This window comes from Aotus nancymaae, unplaced genomic scaffold (genome assembly GCF_030222135.1).
Source record: "Aotus nancymaae isolate 86718 unplaced genomic scaffold, 86718_ANA_hifiasm-v0.15.2.pri h1tg000040l, whole genome shotgun sequence".
Lineage (NCBI taxonomy): Eukaryota > Metazoa > Chordata > Mammalia > Primates > Aotidae > Aotus > Aotus nancymaae.
Window position 1 is genome coordinate 121,883,867 of NW_026988454.1, and position 22,377 is coordinate 121,906,243.

Here is a 22,377-nt window from a genome sequence, read left to right on the forward strand (position 1 = left end):
TTGTGGTTTCTCTGTCCACAGATAAGACCCACCCCAACCCAGGCATTTATGAAAGAGGATATATCATAGTTTCCTTAGGTCCTTATCACTTCCCTATAACTTGCTCTTCTGACTTTGAGGAAGTACTTCCTGAAGCCTAGCCTTAATCTCTCCTGCTGCAGTTCAGGATTGTTTTGGAGATCAGATGTTCCTCTCTTGCTCCACTCACTTCTGACCCTTTGAAACAATGTATCGGGCCGGGCGCCTAATCCCAGCACTTTGGGAGGCCGAGGTGGGTGGATCACGAGGTCAAGAGATTGAGACCATCCTGGTCAACATGGTGAAACCCCATCTCTACTAAAAATACAAAAAATTAGCTGGGCATGGTGGCGCGTGCCTGTAATCCCAGCTACTGGGAGGCTGAGGCAGGAGAACTGCCTGAACTCAGGAGGCGGAGGTTGCGGTGAGCCAAGATCGCACCATTGCACTTCAGCCTCGGTAACAAGAGCGAAACTCCGACTCAAAAAAAAAAAGAAACAATGTATCATAATATTGCTGATTGGAACTTCCCAAGGAAAGGAAAGAAGGTCAGGTATCATGGGAAAATATAGGGCATTCTATTTCTCTGAATACCTAGATACTCTTGACAAGTGAGCACAAAGATGCCTTTAACTGCACTTCAGGCAGATTGTATTGGGTTAATTATGGTGAACTCGGTCTCTCAAGCTGGAGCTCAAAGGCTAAAAGAGAAATTCTTCTTTGGCTAAAAGTAACAAATCTTTAATATAGAAACAGATCCTATTTAAGGAAGAGCACACTGAGAACCTATTTCCACAGATTGGATGAAGAGGATTTTCCTTACAGGAGTCATTCATTCTCTCAACAAACATTTGTTGAGCACTTTCTATGTGCTGGGGCTGTGGTTCTTCAACTTGATGCACATCAGAATCCTCTGGAAGGCTTAGTGTATCTACCCAGCCTCCTAGGAGAGGAGGGGAGCTGGAGATTGAGTGCAGGCACATGGGCTATGCTTCAGTCAATCATGCTTATGTAATGAAAACCCAAAAACTCTGGACACAGAGGCTCAGGGGAACATCCTGGCTGGTACATCTTCCAGGAAGATGATCTGAGGACATGGAAGGTGCACATATGGTACCCTCACACACCTCTTCCTATGCATCTCTTCTTTGGGATAGGTCTTTTGTTGTTGTTGTTACAATGCAAATGATTTTCATTTTAATCGCTTTCAGGGTACACGTGGTTTTTGATTACATGCATAAGTTCTTTTGTGGTGATTTCTGAGATTTTAGTGCATCAATCACCTGAGCAGTGTACATAGTACTTCTTTTGGCTAGTTTTGAGTTGTATCTTTTATAATAAAATGAATTGTAAATAAAGTGCTTTCCTGAGTTATGTGAGTTATTCTACTGAGTTATTGAACCTGAAAGAACCATGGACACTACTGACTTTGTAGCTAGTTAGAAGTGTGGATGCCTGGCGGACCTCGGAGCTTGCAACCAGTGTCTAAAGTGAGGGCAATCTTGAAGATAACTATTCCCTTAACCTGTGGAGTCTGCACTAACTCTGAGTAGTTAGCACTGGAATTATGTTGCACTATAACTATATGACCTGGGGTGGGCCTGAAAAACAAATTAGAGACAGTCTGAGGAGAAGAAGGTTAGAGAGAAAATAGAAATGACCCACAAGAAACAGATTAAAACATTATTTCCACTCCTAGTTGTTCAGAGCACTGATAGAAGAAGGCCGATTATCTGTACTGTTGACGTATTAAGATACTTTCATCCCCATTGGCAGAGGTGCTACCTTGAGCCCACTAAGTTCCCCACCATGCATCTCTTACAAGATCTCCTCCACATTGATCATGCTAACATTCAGAAACTACAGAGTTAGCAATGACACAGCAGAGGCCTGCAGGTCATAGTCATTCAAACTGGCCAGTGCTATACCCTGCATTTTATTAAATATTTAAGAATTCAGCCCTGAGTACAAGTGGTTTCTGAAGAATCAGTCAGAACAAACCCACATTTTCTAGTCTTGAACTGAGCAAGAATTTTTCCAGGAAAGAGTAGTCTGTATCAGGGCTTTAGGCCCCTACCCAGAAAAGACAAAAGAAACTATTCAGAAGTAAAACAGTTCAGCCAATTTGGTTATTTGGTAGTATGTAGATTTAGAAGAAATGCATTCATCAGGTTAAATTCATTATTTCCCCTTTCCTTTCACCCAAAATAAGAGTTAGGATGCTTAAAAAGTGTCTCAAAAATCTCTCTGTGTAGGAAGGGGAGCATCACACACTGAGGCCTGTGGGGGGGAAATAGGGGAGGGACAATGTGGGGTGGGGAGTTGGGGAGGGATAACGTGGGGAGAAATGCCAGATATAGGTGATGGGGAGGAAGGCAGCAAACCACATTGCCATGTGTGTACCTATGCAACAATCCTGCATGTTCTTCACATGTACCCCAAAACATAAAACACAATTTAAAAAAATCTCTGTGTAAAGAAGGAACTGTAATTGCTCTGTTCTTTTACTTAGATATTTTTGCCAATTCTAAAACACATAAATAAGCTTGTTATTCAGACACAGAGCAAAGTGGGATGTATTAATTTAAATGAGTTGATTTGGAGGTCTCTGGGGAAAGATGCCTTGTTCACTCACCAGTCCCAGGGCGTAATTTACACTGAGCTTTCCCTTTATGTTTTGGACCTAGTTGATGCTAGTGCATAAATTTCCTCAAGTTATTATTATTATAATTCATTATTCATTGAATGTTGGTTCAGTGTAACACAAGCAGTGGCAGAAAGACACAGCCCTCCCAAGGGGCTGGAAAGCCATGTCCTAGACAATTCTAGAGGGAGATGCAAAGATCTCCTGAGATTGTAAGAGTGTGACGAGTCTCCCCAGGACTCCACCTGGAGCTTTATTGATGTCCATTAAAGTCTTCCTAGAAGAAACAGACTTTTGTGCAGGGAGAGTAAAAATGCGGATTTAGTAGTTAATTGGCCATGAATTGGGCTACTTGCTGACCTTAATTCAAACAAAGAATCCAATATTTGGGAAAGGGCACAGAAAAGGACAGGAACAGAACCAAGTCCCTGAGGTTGGCAGGGGAAAGGGGGATGTTCATCCCCCTGTATGTTCATTTTGGAAGCATTTTCTCACTTTTCTCTCCAGAAGCTGGGTTAAAAACTAAGAATCTGGGTAGATGGGAGGGGGTCTGGCACAGGAATCCACTGCCCCCCCCACCACAACCCTCCATCACTTTGGATGACTACTTCCCGTCCTCTGCCTCCCACTCAGGCTCTTCTCCCGTTAGGAATAGCAGTGTATCTCTTCATTCTTCAGCCATGCCAAACAATTGCGCTGCTTGGAGGCACAGGCCTGACTGACAGAACGTTTTAGACCTAGCAACAGAAAGCAATTAAGTGCCATTTGGTGCTGCCTATAAGTGCAACGGGAATTAGAGAGGAGACAAAAATGATTTCAGGATGTCAGGATGGGGTGACTGGTGACAATACAGTGACATGCTCTCCTCCCTCCCTCTCTCCCTCAAGCATTTATTGAGTATCAGTTGTATGCCAGATTCTGTGCTATGTGGGTGGGAGTTTTGGGGTAGACGGCAGGCATACATAAATCAGGAAGAGATTTAGGAGTGCCTAGAAGTCATGTAAACTCACTAAGCCTCAGCTGCCCCACCTGTAAAAGTAGGGTACCTCACTACCTCACAGAATGGCTGTGATGGAAATGCACGTAGTGGTCAGCAGAGTACCCAATGCAGAATATGCAGTCAATAGAGATTAGCTCTGTAGTTACCTCTGTCATCAACAATAAGTGTTACTTACATACTTCGATGTACTAAAAACTCATGCTCCTACCAAGAAACTGCTTTTTACATTTTTCATGAAATACATATATATACATTTACCTACATGTCTATGCATATATACACATACATCATAAATGTAAAGCTTGATGAATTTTCATAAACTAAATATGCCCCGTGTCATCCACACCCAGACCAAGAAAGAGAACATTACTGACACCCCCAGAAGCCTCCCCTGCTCTCTTCCCAGTCTTTCCACTACTGCAAGGGTGGCAATTACCTTGACTTCTAACAGCATAGATTAGTGCTGCCCATGTTTGTACTTCATATAAACGGGATTGTACTGCATGTTCTTTTGTTTCTGCCTTCTTTCATTCAATCTCCTGTTTGTGAGGTTCATCCATTTTGCAACTGACATACATTTGTCAGCGAATTTTGCAACTGATCATATTTTTATGAAACTCAGAGCCAAAAATAATGGCCACCTCCAGAAATCCTAAAGGACCTCCATGAGAGGGATTTTGTACCTTGCCCTCATTTTCCTGCCACCCACATTTTCTCATGGACTTTGTTCTGTTTATATTGATGGAATATAAGGATGTCTATAATTTATTTCAAATCCTGTTTAGAATGATACATAGGGGAAATTATAAGAATGAATGAATGTTAATTCCTCCTTCCCTAGTTAGAGCTCTACTCACTGTACAACTCCACTTCAGGGAGATGGTAAAGATGAAGGCGAGTGCAGATGTTCTGGAGATGGGGATGAACAGGCAATCATAGCTCGCATCCATGGAGCACTTGCTTACTATATGCCTGGCTTTCTTCTAGCTCCTGACATGTACTGGCTCGTGACATCTTCATCACAACATATTTTTATCCCATTTTCAATTAAAGAAACCAAAGCACAGAAAGGCTAAATATCTTGCTGGAGGGTACCCAGCTGGAACGTGGTGAAGCTTGGATTAGAGCCCAGCTGAGAAACTCAGTTCTAGAACCCCATCTCAGCCAACACCTGGTGTTGTCACTGAATTGCATGGAAGATGGCCTCTGAGCCACTACATTATCATTTCTTTCAAGTCACTGCTCCTGGCATGCTTTTTTGATCCCCTTCATAGGTTACCAAAGTCCCAATGATAAGCCTAAGCTGCAGCCTCCCTGCATGTGTGTGAGCGTGTGTGTGGACGCTTGTCTGTGCATGAGTGCATGTGGCTAGAATGTGAGCAAAGCCCCTGATTATCATGTAAATGAGCACAGGGCTGAAGGCTCCAGCAGAGCAGTCTTCTTCTATTGCCTTCTCCAAGGCTGAGCATCAGGCATAATTATCAGTGTCTTTCAGCAGAGCCACAGGTAGCTGTCAGGGGCATCAACAGCTTTTAAATGCAGAGGGAGGATCCATACAAATCAGGCTGACTTGCTCACAGAGGAAGAACTCCATCTGCATGGGAGGATAACTACAGCTGTTTCCTGAGGAAGAGGCACTCGGGGCCAGCCAGACCAGAAGTCACTACTTACTGATTCAGCCCAGGCTCCTCACACACATTATGTCCACACTTGCAGCCATCCCTAAGGCTGGAGTTACCATCCTAATTTCCAGATGAGGAAACTGAGGCTTTAGTAAGATGTGGCCCATTCATACAAGCCTCAACAGTCTGGCTTGATTTGTTAGAACAAACGGAAACCCAGTGTTTGTTAAAGAAAGAAAGTGACATTCTGCCATGAATTCGGCCTGGGATTGCAGATAAGAGAGTAAGGGCCAGGGTTCCTGGAACAGGGCCCAGCGGGGAGTATGGGTTCAGCCTGAGGAACCATGGCTGCAGGCACACAGGAAGCTGCCTGCCTTCCCTCCCAGACAGAACAGGCCCCTGGCTTTCAGTAGTTGCCACAGTACATGGGAATTAAATGGAAAATGCACACTCATCTCAGGCTTCTGAGACAAGCAACTCCCACCCTGATTCCTTTCTTGGGCTTCAATCCTGCTTACAGCTCAGACTCTTAGTGAATTCTGTTGGCAATGAACTGTGCTTTCTCCAGGGCAATAAACACCTTGCAATTTATAAATCATTCCATCAATAATTGCCTGCAGGCTGGGGACAGTAGCTCATGCCTATAACCCCAGCTACTCAGGAGGCTGAGGTAAGATAATCTCTTGAGACCAGAAGTTTGAGATCAGCTAGAGTAAGCAGAGAGATCTCATCACTTGAAAAGTAAAAATTAAAAAAATTAGCCAGTCATGGTGCTGTGTGCCTGTAGTTCCAGCCACTTGGGAGGCTAAAGTGGGAGGATCACTTAAGCCCAAGAGATAGAGGCTGCAGTGAACTATGATTGCACCACTGCACCCCAAGGGCAACAGAGCAAGATCTTGTCTCTAAAAAAGTTTAATAAAGTAATAAAATAAAAATAAGAAACAGAAACTTCTCAAAGTCCTCAGCCCCATGCTAAAGAGGCTGCCTGTCCTTGGTGAATAATTCCTGTCATGACACCTAGAACATGGGATTAATACTGTCCCTACTGAACACCCCCATTTGCCAGACATTTCGCAATGATTCTCTCTAATCCTCAGGATAAACCTACACAGCCAACATTATTCTCTATCTTCTTACATGCGTGGATGTGAAGGCTCAGATGGGTTAAGTAGTCTGTCTAAGGGCCATGCAGCTTGCAAGTGGCAGAGCCAGGATTCAAGCTTTGTTCTGGCTGACTCTAAGTGCATACTGGCTCCAAATGACGCCAAGGTCTCTTAATGGACAATGGCTTTCAAGCGTGTTTCACTGTAATCCCTGGTAAGAGATATAGTGTGCATCTCCCGTGCCAGAACATGTGTCTCTACTCATCGGGGCATACTACCCTCTGCCTCAGGAGCTGTAAGACACTGCCCCTGTAGCTGTCTTACCTTCCGGCTTCTGGGAGAGTCCCCCAAAGGGGAGATCCAGCAGGAGATGAAAAGGAAGGAGGAGAGTGAGGCTGGGGTGTTCGTTCCCCTCACTTGTTTCTTACTTATTTGAGGTAGCAGGCTATCCCTCAACAGAACCACTGTTTCTCCCAAGGTGGTTGATACGGTTTGGCTGTGTCTCCACCCAAATCTCATCTTGAATTGGAGCTCCTGTAATTCCCATACATTATGGGAGATCACTGAATCACAGGGGTGGTGTCCCCGCTCCATTCTTGTGGTAGTGACTAAGTCTTATGAGATCTGATGGTTTGATAAGGAAAAACCCCTTTTGCTTGGTTCTCATTCTCTCTCCTGCCTACAAGATGTGCCTTTCTTCTTCCACCATGATTGTGAGCCCTCCCCAGCCATGTGGAACTGTAAGTCCGTTAAACCTCTTTTTCTTTATAAATTACCCTGTCTTGTGTTTGTCTTTATTAGCAGCATGAAAATGGAGGAATACAGTGGCCTTTTCCACAGGATTCCCTTTTTGGGTCCAGAAAGTACTCCCTCCCTAATATCCTTCTGCCCTGGGGGTGCTAACAGCTCCCCTGCTGCCAGTCTCTGGGTCCTGCATGGTGGTTTCCCTCTTTCCCTCATTTGTAAATATTCTTTCTATAAACCCTGCTCAACTTATCCTAATTTAAGTGTGCCTTCTTTTTCCTCTTGGAACCCTGACTAGCACACTGGTAAACAATGATCCAGTACACAAACACACACACCCCTAAAGCTAAAGTTTCCCAAAAACTTTCTAGTCTTTTATGCCCTATCCTGCCCCACCAAAGAATTAAAATTTATTCATTACCTTCATTTTGAAAAAACAAAAAAATTTTAGACAACATCCATGGTAGGCACCACAGTGATCATGCAGGCCACTTCTGTCTTTCTGGAAAAAGCCACTGAGTTAAAAAAAAAAAAAAAAAAGAAGTAATTGCTCAGAACCATTTGCTCTAAGTATATTGGTTCTGGACTGGAACCCAGATCAGTGATTATGGATTCTGCTTTGAAGGGTTGAGGCGAAAGTCGTACTGCCCTTTCTCTGGAGACCCGTGACTCAGGTCTTTCTCTGGAACAAAAAGAATTGGTAGAAAGACTGAACTTACTAATCAGCTTTTCCCCCTTGTCCTGGTCTTTTCCAAGAACTAATACTTACTCTTCCACTCAAGGCAGGGTTTATAGAAGCCTTGCTTCTTGGAGCTGGACGGGGCCTTAGCAGTCAATCAGTCCAACCCTCTCATTTTACAGGTGAGGAAGCATGCCTCCAGAAATACTCTACACCACTAAATCAATACAGGCCTGATTCACAGCCTTGGCTATGGCTGAAAATTACAGAGAGAAACGTCCAAACACTCCTACAGCAAAAAGCAAATCATGGAACACAGGGGTGCAGCATGTGCAGTCAGGGTCCACCTGAAAACCAGAAGGGGCCCATCATAGCCCTCTGCAAGCCTAGAAAGGAAATGAAATCATAGGCAATTCACAGTGGACTGAAGGAAAGCCTGGAGGTCTCACCTTGATTGTAAGAGGCTGGGCCCCGACCTGAGCATCAGTATTGCTAATTGGGACCAGGAAGGTAGAGGGTAGGAGCAGGTGAGGAAAAGGGCCCCAAGTGGGGTGATGACTTCATGTTTTCAATGGCTAAAGCTCTTTTCTCAGCCTCTGTGGCCCTGGCCTCCAAAGTGGAGAGCATGGACCCTGTAAGCTAAAAGCAGAGTTTTGGAGGCAGGAAGAAAATAATTTCCATCATATTTATTTTTCTTTATTGAAATGTTTTACTTCTAGTACTTAATATCTTAGCTCTCAGTAGTATATGTATAAAACTTATAAATTAATGTACTAAATTTGGGGGTATACAAATCCAAATAAATTCTAGGTCACTGTTCTTGGGAACCAGGGACTCTCAAAGTGTGGTTTGCATCAGAATCACCTGGGAACTTAATTCAGGGCTCCCAGACCAAACCTGCTGGAGCAGATTCCCTGGGGGCTGGGACAGGAATCTGCATGTTAGGTAAGATCTCCAGGGAGATCTATGCCCATTAATCTTGGACAGTGGTCACGCTGGGCCTTGCCTCTGTAGCTGTGGGAGTAGCCCATCCAGCCTACAATAGTCCTCTCTGAGTTCCAATCCTCAGAGAATGCTAGGTCCTGCCTGCCCTGTCTGTACACAAAGGTCAAGGGGGTGCATGTGGCTGATGTCCTTCAGGTTGTGTGCCTGGCATGGAAACTGCATCGGCCCCAAGAAAGGGGCACTTTGTTCTAATTTACACAGAGCTGCTATATGGGCTGGAAGCAGCTGTGAACTGCTGTGGATTTGTCTGCTGGGGAAGCCTGACTATTCACTAGGACCAAACTGGGATCACCAGAGAGAGGACAGAACTTTTGAGGCCAGAGGGGAAAATATGACTGAGGTGCTGGAGGAAGGTTAGGGTGTAGGAAGAAATTCCTAATATCAGGGTAGTAAGACAGATGGATTTAAGAGCAAAGTCACAGAGGACCCACTTGAGGAAAGGGAGGAGAAAGACAGGGGAAGGAGAAAGCAGGATGGAAAAATGAGCAGGTGAGAGGGAATAAAACAAGCAGGGACAGAAAGAATAGAGAAAGAAACATGCTGGAGAGATGGGGCTCGGGGAGGAGTAGGTAGTGTAGCCTGTCTGTCCTATCAGAAAAGTCGAGGCAGAGGTGAATGGGTAAGATATGGCTAACTTTAGGGGAAAAAAATCATGCCCTTTCCCCCTGCTCTTTCTATTAGGTTGGTGCAAATGTAATTGTGGTTTTTTCCATTACTTTCAATGTCAAAAACCACAATTATGTTTGCACCAACCTAATATATATTCCTTTACACTAGTCAAAAACATCTGGAAGCCAGGTGTGGTGGTTCATGTCTGTAGTCCCAGAAATTGGAGAGGCCAAGGACAGATGATCACTTGAGCCCAGGAGGTTGATACCAGTCTGGGAATAATTATGAGACCCTGTCTCTATAAAAAAAATTTAAAAACTTAGCTGGGCATGGTGGCATATGCCTATAATCCCAAGGTACCTGAGAGGCTGAGGCAGGAGGATTATTTGAGCCCAGGACCTTCAGGCTACAGCGTTGGCAACCTGGGCAACAGAGTGAGACCTTCTCTTAAAAAAAAAAAAAAAAAAAATGTCTGGAAAAGAGGAGAAGAATTTTTATACCAGGGATGTTTTTCTGGGACTTTCTCTGGCTAAGGCAAAGAAAAGATTTTCCACTTTGAATGCTTTTTCATTGGCCACTGGAGCCCTGTTGCATTCACTTTTTAGTTTCTGAACAATAAACTGGTAAATTAACTACTGGGTTGTTTTAGCCAGGATGCTTGCTGCTGCTGACATTTCCCTGGTGTTTTGCACCGATTGAAATTCTCCAGAGTAATTGCTATTAGTGTATCATCAGAAGTTTATCTTGGGAGCTTTTGGGTTTTGCTGATTTAATAACCAAGCTCTGGAATCTGTGCTGTGGGGGAAAATGTTTAGTCTGATGAAGAGAGGAGGACAGAGTCCAGCATCTTCTCCTGCAGGTCAGGCCAGAGCTTAAGAGAACAAACATAAAAAGAGCAAGAGGAACATTTGCTTGTTTAATTGGCCATAGATTTTCCTGGCAATAATTTGTAGCAAGATAACAGACCTCTTCAAGGTCATGTGTCTGGGCACGGCTGGGTGGGGAAAAGGACTCAGAAAATTCGGGGTGATTGGCTTTATAAATGAGCAAGCTGATTTCTCTAGGACTCATCAGTCAGTTGATGTATGTCTACTGTTTAACTGATGGTTCCTGCCCGGCTGGCCTGGCTCTCAGCCTGGACTCCTGGCCCAGCTGTGTTTGAATAAAGGCAAAGATGGAGGACCGCCCTGGGGTCTGGAGCAGCAAAGGCATTGTGTTCAAATCCCAGGAGCCTGAACCCCAGCCTGAAGCCAATCATTTGCTGAGCCCTCACTGAAGAGGCAACTCAGAAATAGAGCAGACCACCTGGGCAGGAAGTAGGATGGGGCAGCTGTGCCTGTGTCTGGGCTTGCACAAATCTGGTTGGGTTCTCCCAGCTGTACTACACCTGCTCCTGTGGGAGCAGACCCTGTGATTCCCCAGATTTGACCTGAAATGGATTTAATAGATTTGAAAGGGGCCTCAGAGTTCCTTGAGTCCAACCACTCCCTGTTTCAGATGAAGTTGAGGCCCATGATGGCCCCCATATCTCTGTACTTCATCACGACCTGAGGGCCCTCCAAAGCTCCCCCTATTATATTGTTCAGCATTGCTGTGGGCCATTGTGGTCCTCGATCTCCATGTGAAGGGCTCCATGAAGCCATGGCCTGCATTTTATTAATCACAGGACTTGACATCCAGCAAATGCTCAGCGTTTCAATGAATGAATCAATGAATGGAGTGACTCGCCCAAAGACGCACAGTTGTTGGTAGCGGCAGATCTAGGACACCCTATGCCAGCACCGGCTCAATGCTCCTGATAGAGCCCCAACTGTCCACCAAGGGGTGAAGTAGACTGCTGGAGTTTGGATCTTGGTTAATTAGCTAGCTATGAGGTGGCATGAGGTGGCCATGAAGGCAGGCTTCTCAGATTCCCTTTCAAGAAGGAATTTGCTGTCCAGCTGCTAAGAGGGCAGTTAGCTGACAGCCTCCAACACCAGCACCTTCAGGGTCCACCTTGACTCTGAAGCCAAAGCCAATTCCTATCAGTCCCAGCCAGTGATAGAGCCCAGTGGGAGTACTAGGGCCTAGCCATGCCTGCCCAACAGCAGGCCCTCTAACAGGCGGTCTCTGCTCCAGAGTGCCCCACCATGCTGGCTGAGACTGTCTGAGCTGCACGGTGGTCTGAGGCTCTCCCAGTTCCTTTTCCTTTCCCAGGTTTCAGGTCTACATTCTAGTCCGAAGGTTTTCCCTCTCCATTTCTACTCCCTCCTCCTTTTATATTTTTCATAGGAATACTTACAATAAACTTCAATATATCTTAGCATCTACCCAATCTCAGGCTGGATTGCTGTACCTCATCTATAGGAAGTGGCATGTTCAGTGATATTGCTAATTATAGTTATGTAGATGCAGCTGTATGGTTTAACACTTACGTGAAAGTTGTATGAATTTGTGTAAAGAAACATTTAGTTTTAAGTTGATATCTTTAAATAGATATCTTAGCTGCTAAAACTAAGTGATGTATCTGGACTATATACTCAACAATAAAAAGGAAAAACCAAGTGATACATCCAAACACTTGGATGGATCTCAAGAGAGTTATGCTGAGTGAAGAAAAGCCAGTCTCAAGAGGTGACACACTGATTCCATTTATATAACACTCTCAAAATAACAAAATGGCTGAGATGGAGAACAGTTAGTGGTTGTCAGGGATTCAGGAGAGGGACAGTGAGAGAGGTGGCTATGATTATGAGAGGGCAACCGGAGGGGGAGGGGTGGATGCTTGTGATGGAAGTGTTTTGTATCTTGACTATGGTGGTAATCACATGAATCTACATACAGGGCTGGGCTCATGCCTATAATCCAAGCACTTTGTGAGGCTGAGGAGGGAGGATCACTTGAGCCCCGGAGTTTGATACCAGCCTGGCAACATAGTGAGACCCCATCTCTATTTCAGACAACTACAAAAAAAGAATCTACACACATGATAACATTACACAGGACCAAATATATACTTTGTGTCAGGGCACCTATAACCTTTCAGGGGCAATCTTACTGGCCTTTTCCCACAAAGTCCTCTAAAGATGATCAATATATGCTTCAGATCAACTTTTCACACTATGCAGAGAAGCCACTTCTTCATTTAAAAAAAAAAAAAAAACTCTTTTGATAAACCACAATCTCTAGCTTAAATGGGCTTGGAAATCACATAAGGAAATAAAAAGCCAACATACAGCTACTGGTATTTTTGTCTCTCTGTATTTTGTAAGTTAAGATAAAAGATAAATCTTCCTAGCTTAAATTAGGTCAAATCAGAAGGAATAAAGTAGATTATGTAACAAACACTTGCTCCTGACACCTGCAGTGTCTAAAAACATTAGGAATATTTTAATTAAATTCAGAAGAAGCACAACTACAAACAAATACACGACTTTTTGCAAAAGGCCATTTTGTGATAAAGTACATACGTATAGTGTTCATGGTTTATTTGAAGTGCTAGATTGTCTCTGGCTGAATCCTCTATTGCTTTAAAAGGTCTTTCAACGCAACTCCGGCACTGTTATCAGGTAACACTGGCAAAGGTGTAAATGTGGGCCAAACATCTGAGATGGGTTTCAAGAGGTGATGCCGGGGCGCACCAGGTCCAAGTCCCCAAGTCCAGCTAGGTTAATAAGAGGAACAGCTGCTGAGCCAGGAGCCAAAAATGGATTTACATCTGTTCTTTTACCAGACCTGGATTCTGCTGTATCTTTAAAACTTTCTGGTGCATTTGTATCTAGTGTTCTCCTTCCCGGTGAATCTAGAGGTTTCATATCATGAACAGAAAGCTTTGGTGGTAGAACAGATGAATGAGATTCTGTTTCTAGAAATTTAACAAAGTTCTGAAAAAGAACTATGAAGCACAGATGGCTGAATTGATTTCAAAGGTGTGTTGGGAACACTTTCTGATCCTCCTCCAAGCCACCCAGTCATCTACCTGGTAACACCGCCCTAATTGTCATGAAACAACTGCTCCATCTCCTCCCTTCTCACACCCAGGATGCTCCCCATCAACCGTAACACTTCATGACGCAGATTTTTCGGTGCCTGGAAATGACCGATGAAGAGGTTTCTCATTAGGACTTTGTCCACGTTTCCTTCTGAGGTGTTTGCTAAGTTCATCAATTTCTTTTGTACATCATCCAGCATTTCTGATTGGACCTCATTTTGTTTTCTAAGTTCTTCAATTTGTTCTTTAAGTCTTGATGCTGAATCCAGTGCAGCATTTGCTACATCCAAATGTTCCTGTAATGATAACACTTTTCTTTCCAGATGTTCCTCCTTTTTCTTCCATTCAGCTCTAAGATGTATGTGCTTTTCTAGCTCAGCAGAACGGGTATAAGAATCTTCTGATTCTAGAAGATGATTATGCAATCTCTCTAGCTCCTGGTTTGACCAAAATTTGTTGTCACGTAAATGTTGAACCTCAATCTGTAGGGCAGTGTTTTCCATTTGCTTTTGTTTCAGGGACAACATGACTTGCTCTCTCTCCTGTTGAAACACGGCTATCTTCTCCTGCATTAATTTAACTGCCTTTGCGAGCTGATTTAACTCCTTAATCTTGCCCTGTTCTTTTTCTTTTGATAGCTCTTCAAAAGCAAGCGCCTTCTCCTTCATTGAATGGCACTCAAACTCTTTTTCTTGCAGCATCATAGAAAACTTCATGTCAGTTTCTTGCAATGCTTGATATTCTGTTTCCTTTTCTCTGGATGTTTCTACTATGTTTTCACTTTCTCCTTTTAGTTTGCCAATGTCCATCACTAGAATTAATATTCTCTCCTTCAGGTTTGTGACTCCCTGCCTCAAAAGTTTGTTTTCATTTACTTTGTTAGTGAGTTTTTTATTGGAAGAAAGTAATTGATTATTTTTGGCTTTGATTAAAATATCTTTTCCCTTAAGTAACATTTGCAAAACATCTTGTTTCTCCTTTAGCTGCTTAATTTGTGAATCAGTTTTTTCATGTTCTTTTCTTTCTAGCTCTGAGGTGGCAGCAATTGAATCAGACAATCTCTGATTATTTGCCTGGAGCGTTCTAATTGTTGCATCTTTTTGCTGTAGTGCTTTTCCGAGCTCTTCCAGCTCTTGCTGTAGCAATTCAGAAGATTCATTCAATACCTCAGACTTACTTGCTGTAAGCGACTCTGCTGACTGGGGAGTCAGCAATGATGCTGAAGACAGCTGGGGTGAAATAATATCAAGTTTTCCTAAAAGAAGATCCTTGGTATTGCAGAGCTCCCCAATGCTGTGCTGAAGTTGTGCTAATTCCTGCCTCAAATTTTTGAGTTTGGTTTCGTTCTGCTCATAACTTTGGATCATGCCAGTATAGTCCACTTGTAATTTAGAATTATTGTCACTGTCAACCAAAACTTGTGCCTGAAGTTGGTGAAGTTCTTCCTGAAGCTGGGTGGACTCACGTTGCGCATTTTGTACTGTGGTCATCACCTGCTGTTTCCACTCTTCCATTTCCTTTACTTGCTGTTTTAACTTGCCACGTTCCTGTAAGAGCTCCTCAAATTGATTACTATTAACACCAACCTCATTACCAGTGCTGGATGTTCGTAAAACTGCCAATAAGGTCTGACATTTCTGATTTAGTGCATCTGTTTCGATGTCTTTCTCTCGAATGATATGTGATAAATTCTGAACAGTTTCTCTAAACATATCTTGGCAACTACTTTCAAATCTAGTGGACAAGTTTTTATTTTCATCTTGCAGTTTGATGAGAGCTGCTTCTTTGGCAGCAACTCTGTCCGTCATTTTGTGATATTTTCTTTTTAGATCGTTATTTTCCCTAATCTTCTCATTCAAAACAGTGAAAAGCTGTTCTCTTTCCATAGCATAGGGCTGCAGTCGCTGTTGAAGGTAAACAACATCTTGATTACAGGAAGCTGAAGGCATTCTAGCCTCAAGAGCTTGTATCTCCAAATCTTTCTGCTGAATGATCTGAGGTGGTTTACCAACTTCATCTTTGGACAACTGATCAATCGGTTTAGTTAAAGCTGTATTCTTTTCATTTATAAGTTTAATCTCCAGTTCTCGCTCTTTGATTCCTTTCACTAATCTTTCCGTTTCAGCTTTAGATAAATCATGCTCTTCACTTCCATTTTTTAAATTAAGGCTCTGCACTTTGGTTTCTTGAAAAACATCAGAGTTATCTGTTTGAATCTTCTGCTTTTCTTCGTAAAACTGGGTTTTCATTGGTTCAGTTGTTTCTCGCAAACACTTAACTTCCTCATTGTTCTCCAAACAGAGCTGGGTGTGCGTGGCGTGCCTTTGCTCATGCTGGTGTCTCAACTCATCCATGTCCTTCTGCTCTTGTAAAGACTGAAGTAGTTGCATCTTACTCTGGTTTTGATCTTCAGTTATCTTTGGATCGTGTTCAGTTTCCTCTTCAAGATGATCCTTGATCATGTTCAGTTGAGATACCTCAGATTCTAGTTCAGTAACACTATCAAGGGTTTTTGGATCAGCCACAGGTGCAGTTCGACTCTGCTGTTCCCTGAACCATTCCAGTTTTTCTTGCAGATGATTATTTTCTTCTTTCATGGATCCAAGACTTCTGTCCCTTTCCCGTATGGTCTGTCCTAAAATGTCATGTTTTCTTAAGGCCTGAGAATATTTATCCAATTCTTCCTGCAACTTTGAACTATTTTCTTGAAGGTTTTCAATAACAATTTCTGTCTCGTTTAAAAGTCGTGTCATTTGCTTCTGCTCTTCTAGACTAGATGACAAAATGTCCTTAATTTCTTCATGATCAATATCCATTTGTCCAATATGCTTTTTGAGTTCTGCTATTTCAATGTCTTTCTTTTGATTGAGTTTAATTAAATGCTCATGTTCCAGCTGCAAGGCAGAGGTATTCAAGTTACATGCATTTGACAATTCTTCAATGGTTTTCTCATGCTTGTTTGCTTCTTCCAATAGCTTCTTTTTAGCCTGACACAATTCTGCTTCTATCTCTCCTTTTTCCATTTTTAGAGTCTCCACAATGGTGTTGTTTTCAAGAGAAAGCTGATTGCTATTAGCAATACATTCTTCCAGCTGATGCCTCACATCTTCACATGCTGAAACTAACTTTTCATTTTCCATTTTGACATCAAAAGCAACTTTCTTCAAATTTTCATTGAGCTGCTCTAATTCTGAAAGACTTTGCTTTAAGTTCCTGACTTCAGCTTCTTTTTCTTTAATTAAGTTGTCCTTAAAATTACTACTAGAGTCTTGATTTAAAGAGTGAGTTAACTCATTCCTGACTCTAGAAAGCTCCTCGTCATTTTGTCTAATATGCTCTTTAAGTTCCACATTCTCCTTCTGGATGCTTACGTTATTTTTTTGTGATTTATTTAGCTGATCTTCTAAATCTTCTATTTTGTCCTCAAGTTTCTGCTTGGTTAAATGTAAATCATTTATGGCCATTTCACTTTGAAGTAATGTTTGTTTTTGCACATCTAACTCTTTAGTAATGTCCATTTTATCATCTTCAAGTTGATGGACTTTCTCTTTTTCATCATTTAGATCTTGCTTCAGTTTACTGATGATGAAATCTCCTTCAGTTTGTTGTTTTGATAGCTGATCTTTTATCAAAAGCATGTGCATTTTAGAATCTTGATTCTCTCTGTCCAATTTTTCTATCTTAGCTATCAGGATTTTCTTTTCACTAATACTCTGATTGAGTTCTTGTTCCTTTGCTTCCAAATTAAGTCTTAAATTATATAATTCTGAATCCAAACTTACGTCTCTTGTAGCTGTACTTTTGATTAGTTCATATTCATTGTTTGATTTTAAAAGTGATATCTGAAGTTCTTCTTTTTCTTGACTCAGCAATGACTTCTCTTTTTCTAGGTCTTCAATATGCATTTTAAGTTTCAGATTGTCTTCAACAAGACTGTCATCCTGGTTTAAACTACTCAGTCTCATTATTTCATTTTTGGCATCAGACAGTGCTTGTCGTAGTCTGAACACTTCTTCCACTGATGCACTCTGTGCCGTAATTCTTTCCTTTTCTGTCACAGTATCACTTTGCTTCATACCATAGGGCTGCAATTCACTACACTCCAATTTCAAGTTTTCACATTCTTTTATTACTTGTATCTTTTCCACATTCAGCTGTTCTTGTTCTTTCGTCAACATATCTCTATCATTTTCTGCAGAAGATAATTTTTTATTTATATCTTTTATTTTATCCTCAAGTTCTTCAATTTTTTTGGTAGACTCCACTTTTTCTGTTTGTAGAAATTGAATAGTTTTTTGCATCTCATAGATTTTAGAGTGATCGGTTTCTGTAGCTCCAAGGCCACCTTGTTGTAACAGATTTGTGAGTTCTTCAATTCGTTTTTCATAGTCACTTAATTCTGCTTGATGTCGTTGACTTTTTTCTGTCAATTTCTGTTGGTACACATTCTGCAGTACTGACATTTCATGTTGATGGTCATCTATTTCCTGACTTTGTTTCTGTTTCAGTTCCTTAATGATATTTTGTAGTTCGTTTATTTCTCTTTGAGCAGAGCTGTGTGTTCTTCGTGCTGTTGAAGTGTGATCAATATCCCTCCAATAGACAACTTCAGACTTAAGTCCTGGAACTTCATTTGACAATCGGTTTATCTGTTGCTGGGATGTAATTACAACATTAGAGTCCATGTCATCATCATGGAAAGCTGAAGGATGATGACTAATCCCATAAGTGAAAAAAGATGCAGTGGTTGCTGGTACACCACCAGCTCCTGAAGGTACTGACTGAGCAGCCGACTGCAGTTTCAGCCTCTGGTCCTGGAGCACAGTATGTCTGGCTTTAGGATGGTGGATTTTTACCTCTTTTTGTTGAAGTTGATTTTGGTAACTTGTAAATCGGTGTCTCAGTTGAAGCTCTGATGCTTCATGTTTCTCTTGTAGATCAGTACAGAGTTTCTTACACCTTTTATTCTCTGATGTCAAGATTTCATGAATGTCTTCAATTTCCTTTGTCATAAATGTAAGGCCGGCTGCCTCCCTGAAGAGCCAAATGGACACACTTATCTCTCTGTGCTGGCTCCCCACACCTGCTCCTATCTGGTTTCTCCATGCAGACTCCACACGCCCACTCTTGCATTCCTCACTCAACCCTTTCAAAATTTAAAAAGCCCGCGGAAGATTTGTCCAATGGCAGTTTAACATTAACCTCCCCAGCCAGTCAGCCTACCAATGAAACTGTCTGCTCTGTTTCCCTAACAATCAATCAAATCTCCTTACCAATGAAATTGTCTGCTCTTTGTTTCCCAATGACCAATCAACTACCTCCGCTTCTTATAAAACCCCACGCCCTGAGAAGCCCATTGCGACTTCTCTGGCCCCTTCCTGGACCACAGAACCTCGCCCGGGAGCTGAATAAATTGGATTCTCATTTTTTCTCACTGGCCTCAGTTTCCTCATTTTAACCCGGCAATGTACCTTACAATAAAATCAGGTAATTCTGCTTCCACTTCCTCCGTGCTCCCAGTCAGCATAAAGTTTGTAAAGCTTGAAATCGGGTCAGTCAGGGAAGCCGGGCTGCCCCTGACTTGACCCGGAGACTGGTCCCGTCTGAAGCCGAGGCCCCCAAACCAGGACGACATCGCGGTGAATTTAGTGGCCGACTCGGTCCACTCAGAAAAAACATTTAGCACCGTCGGACTATCCGACCAAATATCCTTGAACGCCTCCCTTCACAAGAAGAGTTCAAATGTGCAGGATTCCGTAACAAAGCGGGTTTCCCAGGCAACGTGGGCTCCAGGTTCTGCTGAGGAACACAGAGGCCTGGCCTGGCCTGGCCTAGGACTTTACCAGGGGCCCTCCTCTAGTGATGCTGTCACCCACGCGGGGCCTTCTGCTCATTCCCACCGTCCAGATTGGGCCAGTTCTACTTCTGCTTTAGTGACTCTCCCCAGCTCCCTGGGGCAATTCCTGCCAACTCACCAGCCACCATGACACTCGCCAACAATTTTCTTTTTAAGTTTGGGATACATGTGCAGAATGTATTTCACTTCTTGAGGCTGGCTTTTTTTCACTCAGCATAACTCCCTTGAGATTTTTATTGTTGAGAATATACTCCAGATAGATCACTTAGTTTTAACAGCTAAGATATCTATTTAAAGATACCGTCTTTAAACTAAACATTTCCTTACATAAATTCATACAACTTTCATGTAAGTGTTAAACCATAAGCTGCACCTACATAAGTATACTTAGCAACATCACTGAACGTGCCACTTCCTGATATATGAGGTACAGCAATCCAAGAGTTAACTATTCTCATGATGGTGGCCACTGAGGGCAGTGAAACCACTTTGATAGCACAAGTACCCAGATGTCTGAAACTTGAGACTATTTCTTTAATTTTTTAATAAACCCATCATAAAAATGTCCTGACTTGAAACTTAACTGTATCTGGATGTTCATATTTATTAGTTGTTGAACTTGTACATTTAAAAAGACATTTCTTGCAAATTTTGTAAATTGCAATATGTCTTTAAAATAGAAATGTTTATAGAACAAAGAAAGACGAAAAACGAAATAAATTCAAATGTGTAAATAGGTCTGGCTGAGGCCAGAACTAAATTTGGTTGTTTGCAAGTTTTGCTATGACTAAATGTAGTTTCTAATATATTTGGAAGACTGGAAGTCTTAATTACATGTTGAGGGATGAAACAAGATGTTTTGCAAAAGTTATTTAAAGGAAAAGACATCTTAATTAAAGCCAAAAGTGATCAATTACTGTCTTCCAATGAAAACATATACAAAGATAAACCATATTTTGGGCCATAAAGCACTTTTTTTTTTTTTTTTTTTTGTGGAGATGGGGTTTTGCTTTGTTGTCCATGCTGTAGTGAAGTGGTACCACGATGGGTCATTACAGCCTTGACCTCCTGGGCTCAAATAGTCCTCCCATTTCAGCTTCCCGAGTAACTAGAACTACAGATGTGTACCACTACACCCAGCTAATATTCCATTTTTTTTTTTTTTTTGTAGTGTTGGGATCTTACTGTGTTGCCCAGGCTGGTCTAAAACTCCTGAGTTCAGGTGATCCTCCTGCCTCTGCCTCCCAAACTCCTAGGATTATAGGCATGAGCCACTGTGCCTGGCCATGAAACAAGTCTTAAATTAATTCAAAAGGATTCAAGTCATTAAAAAATGATATCTGATTACCATGGAATTAGGTATCATTAACAGAAGATTCTTAAGAAATCTCAAATATTTGGAAATTTAAAAATACAAGTAATCTATGGTTTAAAAGAAGGAAAGGTAAATTAAAAAATATTTTAAACTAAATGACAACAGCAATACAACATTAGAAGATATTACTAGAACGGTATTTAGGGATAAATTTGTAGCACCAAATGTATATATTTTGAAAGGAGAATGAACTCAGATAACTCAAATGACTTCAGCTTCCATCATAAGAAAACAGAAAAACAAGATCATCCTGGTCAACATGGTGAAACCCCGTCTCTACTAAAAATACAAAAAAATAGCTGGGCATGGTGGCGCGTGCCTGTAATCCCAGCTACTCAGGAGGCTGAGGCAGGATAACTGCCTGAACCCAGGAGGCGGAGGTTGCGGTGAGCTGAGATCACGCCATTGCACTCCATCCTGGGTAACAAGAGCAAAACTCCGTCTCAAAAAAAAAAAAAAATTGATTTATATTATCTTTTTATTTTATGAATGTTAACAGTTTGTCTTCACTTTTTTTTTTTTTTTTTTGAGATGGAGTCTCACTCTCTTGCAGAGCCTATATTGCAATGGCGTGATCTTGGCTCACTGCAACTTCCACCTCCCTGGTTCAAGCCCTTCTCTTGCCTCAGCCTCCCAAGTAGCTGGAATTACTGGCACCCTCCATCATGCCTGGCAAGTTAGTATTATCCCCACTGTGGGGTATGCTATATATGGTGGGCTAGGGTGGATGATACTGCAGACATGGGTAGTGGGGTCATGCATCCTTCTTTGTAAAGTCACATAGCCCTGGACATCAAAAGCCCGCCTAGGATGGAGGCTGTGCATTCATTGAAGTTGACTGTCGGGTATATATTCCTGATTGCACTCTCAATATAACCCAGGCCATGTGGGTCCTAGAATCAGTCTTACAACCCCAGAGCTGCATGGTTTGATCAACTCCCAAATGCCTGGAAAGAGTTTCCGTATAGTCTGATTACATTCATTGTATTGCTACTCAGGCATCTGGTCACAATTCTCTTCCACATACCTGGCCCCAGGGAAGTCACAGGACAGTGTACAAGTATGAGGGTCATTCAAGGGTATGCTGAGGTAGAGGTACATGGTAGACACCTGACAGCAACCAGCATACCCCCAAAACCGATCCTTATGGCAGACACACCTGACAGCAATAATTTAAGTGAGAGTTGTCATGTGGAGGCTGCTGAAGGGTGTAAGTGCTATCAAGTTCATGCTTTACACGTGGTTGCAAGTTTTCCTTCCAGCCAACTGCCATTGGACTGCCCTCTAAGTTCCCTCAAACCCTATGTTTTGTTTGCTGGCTCTTGGTCTCTGGCTTCTTGAACCTTGTTGGTTTGGCTGTGTCCCCACCCAAATCTCATCTTTAATTGTAGCTCCCATGATTCCTATGTGGTGGGAGGGACCTGGTGGAAGAATCCTGAATCATGGGGGCAGTTCCCTCCATAATGTTCTCGTGGTAGTATGAGATATGTTTTATAAGGGGTTCCCCTCTTCTCTGATTCTCTTGTCTGCCACCACATAAAACATGCCTTTCTTCTTCCCTTGTCTTCCACCATGATTTTGAGGCCTTCCCAGATACATGGAACTGTGAGTCCATTACCCCTTTTTCTTTATAAATTACCTAGCCTCAGGTATGTCTTAGTAGTGTGAAAATGGGGCTAACACAAACCTGGTACCATCTCCACTGAAGTTAGGGGTCCAACACAATACTGTCTCACTTTCTAGAGGACACA

The 22,377-nt window shown here is 42.3% G+C and overlaps 1 protein-coding gene and 1 pseudogene across 1 annotated transcript; both read right to left on the minus strand.

Annotated features, from left to right (window-relative positions):
• LOC105714593 (testis development-related protein 1-like) overlaps positions 1–22,377 on the minus strand; it is a 262,070-nt pseudogene that overhangs the window by 200,775 nt on the left and 38,918 nt on the right.
• On the minus strand, positions 12,119–21,061 carry LOC135268378 (thyroid receptor-interacting protein 11-like). Its single transcript, XM_064361072.1, is given in 4 exon segments — positions 12,119–13,057; positions 13,060–13,285; positions 13,287–18,424; positions 18,871–21,061. Coding segments are annotated over 4 exon segments (5,655 nt in total). The 5' UTR covers positions 19,030–21,061; the 3' UTR covers positions 12,119–12,925.